General features: G+C 31.0%; 1 protein-coding gene across 1 annotated transcript; it reads right to left on the bottom strand.

Annotated features, from left to right (window-relative positions):
- Window positions 1-784: 784 nt before the first annotated feature.
- On the bottom strand, window positions 785-4,474 carry LOC108755500 (sal-like protein 4). Its single transcript, XM_018498532.1, has 3 exons — window positions 4,457-4,474; window positions 2,226-2,591; window positions 785-1,770 (listed from the first exon to the last, which is right to left on the bottom strand). The coding sequence occupies exons 1-3, from the start codon at window positions 4,472-4,474 to the stop codon at window positions 1,546-1,548; spliced, it is 609 nt and encodes a 202-aa protein (XP_018354034.1). The 3' UTR covers window positions 785-1,545.
- Window positions 4,475-6,106: the final 1,632 nt, after the last annotated feature.

Raw genomic sequence — 6,106 nt, 5'->3', positions numbered from 1 at the left:
ATATCCATTCAATTTGATGTAATTTAGGAACAAAATATCATAAAGATAAAATTCAAATGCCGATATTTAAAGCTTTTTTTTAAATACATTTTTAAAAATTTCTGTACGATCTTTTTTTATCGAGAAATTTAATAGCGTTTTCCATTTGGATGCACTGGTAGTAGCTTTGCACCGCACCAGTTGCGAATGAGTTCATCTATCACCATCACGGAAACACGCTACACAGTCTGAGTGTTACACTAGTGCAATCAGAGGAAAACGTACGCTATAAGTTTTTGTAATACCATATATGAGAAAATCGCGAGCATTTTCAAATTTATGAAAGTAATTTATGATATTATGAAAGAAATTTATGATAGTATATAATGCCAAAGGCTACGTTTAACAGAAAAAGCAGCTTTACTGTTGTAAAATTCTTATAATTGATTCTTTGATTCCTTGGATATGAATTTAAATGCATAAAATAATCATATTAAAGAATTTTATAACAATTGCAAAGCTGCTTTCTGCATGTGTAGCCAATGCAGACGCAATAGCGCTGACAGCATGCTCCCTGAACTCAACTTATGTACGTAAATCCTTATGGCGCGAAAAAAGGATATTAATATTTGAATAAAAAATGATCTTCAAAAAGAACATATTTTTTTTCTACTAGAGATGAAAAAGTACGTGAAAATGTATATAAAAATGTATAAATAAAATCTAAAAAACAGTTCAGATACTATGTTTTGTATTTAGGTACAGATATTCCAATTCGAATATATCTCACATACAAGCTCTTACATACAAAATGTACCTCTATACATGTATTTAGATATATGTGTATCTAGATATTACCCAACACTGCCTTTCGCAAGATTTCTTTCGAATAATATCGTTTGAATTGCGTTATTTTTTACAGTGGATGCATGAATGTCTTCATACCTAAACTTTCGAATTTCAAATTCAGATATCTAAGTATATCGCAATTAATATAAAATGTCGAGCGACAATTAACGTCGAGAAATTAAAATTATTTACAGTGAAAGTCAGGCCGTATTCTTCACGTGTATATTATTTGGTCAGGTTTATATATTTGTACTGTATGTGTGTGTGTATGTGTGTGCGCGCGCGCGCGCGCGCGTGTGTGTGTGTGTGTGCGTGTAGATATCCTTTTATATTAATCTTACCTTTCGATACTAATGATACCAATTTATACTGATGCATCTAATCGACGATAATCGACTTCTGCTTCGACTCTCATTCATGCCGTTGGTTTCTTTAGAGGCTCATGCGCTTTGATAATAACGTTAGTAGTCGATACTTCAGGTACTTACGTTAAATAGTTCGTTACGTACTTTGCATATATAAATATATTCAATTGGAACGAGATGACATTTTATAAGCCCTATTGAACTTGAAATAGACTCGGGAAAAAGATACCACGACTTTTCAAAGAAGCTCGATAAGTTTTTTCTTCTATGTTACGTTGATCGCGATTTTGTGATTGTACATAGAAAAATAAGTTTACAGACACTTAAATCCAAATTCCAACTAAAGATTTTATTAAACAATGTCCTGACCATTTTCGACTTGGCAGCCGCGGTTGTCTTTTTCCCTGTGGGACGAGTCATCCTCGTCTCGATGCGCTTCTTTCCTCTTGCCATCGTCTCCAGTATTCCCGGAGTTTTCACTATTATTCGTTGAATTCGCGGAATGGGACTTGTTCAATAGAGAGCTAAACTCGCCAAATTTTAAAATTTCTTCCATCGCAGATTGCTCCAAATTAACCTGAAACGTATACAGATGGCTGGTGTCTGATTAGGCTATCAGAAAGAAGCTCAGCTACATACAGTCCGTCATGAAAGAGCGCAAGAAAACATTATATTATTTTAAAGAAATATGAGAAACAAATATGTAAGAATACGAAGCCATAAAATAGATTAGATATTGATAGGAGATCAGAATAATTATGAACAGTGAAGCAGTGATAAGTGGCACCGAAGTACTAAGCATGAGAACGAAGTATCTCGAATTCGAATCCTGATCGACTCTGTAATTTTTCCAGGCGCTTAAAAATGTAGCAAATTGCTCTAGCAAATAAACTGACATTGATTGTTTGTCATTTTAATGTCAAAATAATATCAGTTTGTTTCCTAGAACAATGTTAACTGTAAGTACAATACAAATAAACATTCTTATGTGACGGGCTGCAATTTTAAATTATCAAATTTCTCTGCCGCTACCTTACGTGGCCTGCCGCGTTTGCCTTTCGTCGGTGACGAAGATATTGTTTGTCCTCCCTTCCTCTTCGGCCATTGCAAGTGCGAATCCAAATGTTGTTTTAACTTATCTTGCCTAGCGAACATTCGTGGACAGATACTGCAAGCAAATGGTCTTTCGCCAGTATGCACTCTTCTATGCCTCGCCAAGTGCGATGCTCTCGTAAAAGCCAAAGTACAAAGGTCGCAGGAGAAGGGTTTATGTTGTGCTCTTTCGGACTTGCTAAGCATCCTTGTTTCTCTTCCTTCGTTTCCTCCTGTTCTTTTTATAACCTCGAATTTTCTCTTTACTCCTATCTTAAGCGGTCCGTCTGGACTTTTTGAAGTTTCCTGTAAATTAATAAACAAAATCGTTTTAAAGCTCTGAGAGCGATTATAAATCAAAATTTTGGTAAAAAAAAATTTCAAAATATCTGATATTTTTAAAAATTTATTATATTTTAAATTTATAAAGATTTTTAAAAAATACTTTAAACTTTTTCGGATTTTAAAAGTTTTTTTAGAAATTAGAATAAGAAATCTTACTGTTAAATATTTTTAAATTACTTTTGAAAGGTGTTCTAATTCGCAACAAAAATCAAAGAAATATTTTAATAGTTACAAAATTATACAGAAATTTTGAGAAATTCTAAAAATTACATAAAAATTCTGAAAAATTATATTATAACAGTCAAATAAAACGTGACAAAAATTCATGGAAATTAACTGACATATGACTTATCATATGGCGATTATTAACCAGACGACAGAGTCGCCTTGTTTATAAAATTCCTTGGGCTGAAATCGTACTCACTCACAAACAATCTTCCGCACTGTTGCGTCTGATAAAAATTTCCTGCCTTTCAGATTTTTCTTCAGGTCTCCAAAGATATAGAAATCACATGACGATATATGTATACGAGTATATCTGGACTGTAGGCTGGGCTTCGATATTTCCCACCGGAACTGTGTCGCTATGCGATTTTCACATTTTTAAAGATACGTATTATAAATCTATGACCTTTAATGACAGTTTAAATATTATCGTTGCGCAAATATTATACTACATGATAAAAAAACTGCAACGACAACATAACGATGCTAAACCGTCGTTAAGAGTATCAAAATCAGGGTACTGAAGAAGAATTTGAAAGACTTTCCACATCGGATGCAACAATACAGGAGGCTATTTGTGAGTGAGTTCCGTTTCAGGTCACGGAATTATATAAACAGATCATCTGTCATCTAATTTCAAAATGAAAAAATGCTTTATCCATCATGATGATTATTTACGTATTAGTTGATTTCAATGTCTAAATTTTTCATCTACTATGTTCATTTGATTGCCCTATAATATTATAAATAAGAATATAACACACACGCACACACGCGGTGCTTTATATAAAATATGGTCCAAAGATCATAGTATGTCCCCCAAGACCACGCGCACGCGCGCCTTTCATGTACATATCTAGAGAGCCTATATAAGAGAGCAGGATTGAGTTAGCCGAGAATTTTCTAGCATTTTTTATGTTTTATGATATTATACGGTAAAATACATAAAACATATAAAATACATAAAAACGTATAAATCGTATAAAACGCTAATTTATAATCTACGATGATTCCATGTTACATATATTACATATTTTTGATAGTAAATTTTAGAAAAACGTAGCCATAGCCCATAATATTCCAAGTAAAAGAATAACGTTTATAAAATATTTAGGAATGGTTATTTTTGTTTTAAAACCATTTATGGTTATTATTTTAAAAACGTTTTTTTAGGAACCGGTTAAATAACCATATTGTACAAACATTTAAAAATCATTATTTTTTAAGATAAAATATAAATGAAAAGTAATAAGTGAGTGGTGAAGGATTGCATTGGAATTATGCATTATTTTAATGAAATGAAGACATGAATCTGTCAAGTTACAATGCCTGGCTGTGTAACAGATTATTACACAAACTTATTTTTTTACCTCATTCGCGCTCTGTTCGTACTAGCTCTTATTTGAAGTATTCTATAGTTACTATTTCATTTGTGCGTTTTTGTCGTACGACAAATGTGTGCAGGACAGAGAGGTCCTCGGAAGTAGTGGCCTTTTAGTATAATACCCTGTATTTGCAGCTACGAGCTCTAATTATAATATTCGTATCTTTGAGAGAGACCAATCAGCCCTTTTCTAACCGCTCTTTTACTAGCTATTTACGTGAAAATTTCTAGTCATGTTTAGCCTTAGATAATTTTTCGGTCATATAGAGAAGACAAATTATTAATTTTTTATTAGCAATTTTTTCCGTACTAATGCAGTATACATATAAATTAATGAATACCTATGCATTGCTTCAAGTCATCTTTAACTAGTCAATTTTTTCTGATTTGTATCTATGCCTTTAAATACTGAAAATTAATATTTCTTATCAGTAGGTAAATTGTAACTACTTGCCCCACTGTGGGGTCACTTGAAATATATATAAATATATATAAATACATATAGTAAACGTATGTATATATGTACAATATACGTATATGTACGTATATGTACAGAGTGTTCCGCAATTTTTAGCTAAGCGCTTTGTGTAAATAGAGCAAACTAAATTAAATCAAAAAGTCTTGTACCATTTTACAATTTTCACAATAGTTAACGAAATATTAATTACTAAAAATTATCGAAAATATTGGTTTCCAATAATCTTTTATTCAAATACTTTATAAAAAAACTTTATAAAAATACTTTATAAAAAAACAGCAAGAGGCAATAATTGTTTATTTTTTTCTCATAGAGCGCTAAGAACTTTTTCAGAATTTTTTATCAATTTTTTTAATAGGGGAGATCGGGGCTAGTTTTTATGCGAGGTAAATTGTTAAATAATATAGAGATTAAGTAGTTATTATTTAAATATTATTCAAAATTAAAGAGCGTACACCACTAACACAGGATCTTAGTAGCAAAATTATATTTTAGTGTTAATAAATATAGATAATAATTAACGTTTCAGCCTAGATGAGGCCTTCTTCAGTATACAAACAATCTAAAATAGAAAATCAATTAATTGTTCACACAAAAAAGTTGTGCAGTCATACATAAAATCGATTAAATCTGAGTCGAATGTTACATAAAATTGGTTGGTCGCAAAATGCTCATTATTAATGATAAATTTATTTCGGCGAAATAATTTCTTTTGTTACATCCACGTTTTTAATCTTCAATTGTTGTTTTATAAAAATTAAAGATTCTTGATTCATGTTAGACGCAAAATTTTTAGATTCTATTTTATTTAAGAGTCTAATTACTAAATATCTTTTTAATCTTTGTAAAAATTATGTGGAGTTGTTCATACCTGCGTCCAGGATCCCATTCCCATTTTTTTGCAACATTTTTAAATTTATCCCATATCCCGCTATGGAATTGTAAAGAATTTGTTTGCTATGACTTTTCTAGAGTTATTATTGTAATTTTTGCCATACCTATATAAGTTATCCCTCTTTGATAATGTTTTAATTTTATTTTTAAAAATCGAAAAAATCAAATCTAGAGGGTAACAATGTTTGAGTAAATTCTTAATCATGAGTTTTATATTTCTTTGATGGTCTGGATGTGAAAGAAACAGAATTCTATCTAATTGCCCAATTATGACTCCTCTCTTGTATTCTAATAGTTTGATTTATAATTTAGATACTTTCCTGAAGGTATCTTTATTAAAAGGTTTTTTATAAATATCAAATTTAATGAATCCATTCTCAACTTAATATCCAAGAAATGTATACACCTATCCACATTCTGTTTAACCGTTTTATTGTATCATGATACGAGTTAAATTTTTCCAAGGTTGAACTCATCTGATCTTTTGTGAGAGCA

This window comes from Trachymyrmex septentrionalis, unplaced genomic scaffold (genome assembly GCF_001594115.1).
Source record: "Trachymyrmex septentrionalis isolate Tsep2-gDNA-1 unplaced genomic scaffold, Tsep1.0 scaffold873, whole genome shotgun sequence".
In the NCBI taxonomy this organism is placed as follows: domain Eukaryota; kingdom Metazoa; phylum Arthropoda; class Insecta; order Hymenoptera; family Formicidae; genus Trachymyrmex; species Trachymyrmex septentrionalis.
The sequence above is the reverse complement of the archived record's forward strand: the minus strand, read 5'-3'. Positions and strand labels throughout refer to the sequence as shown.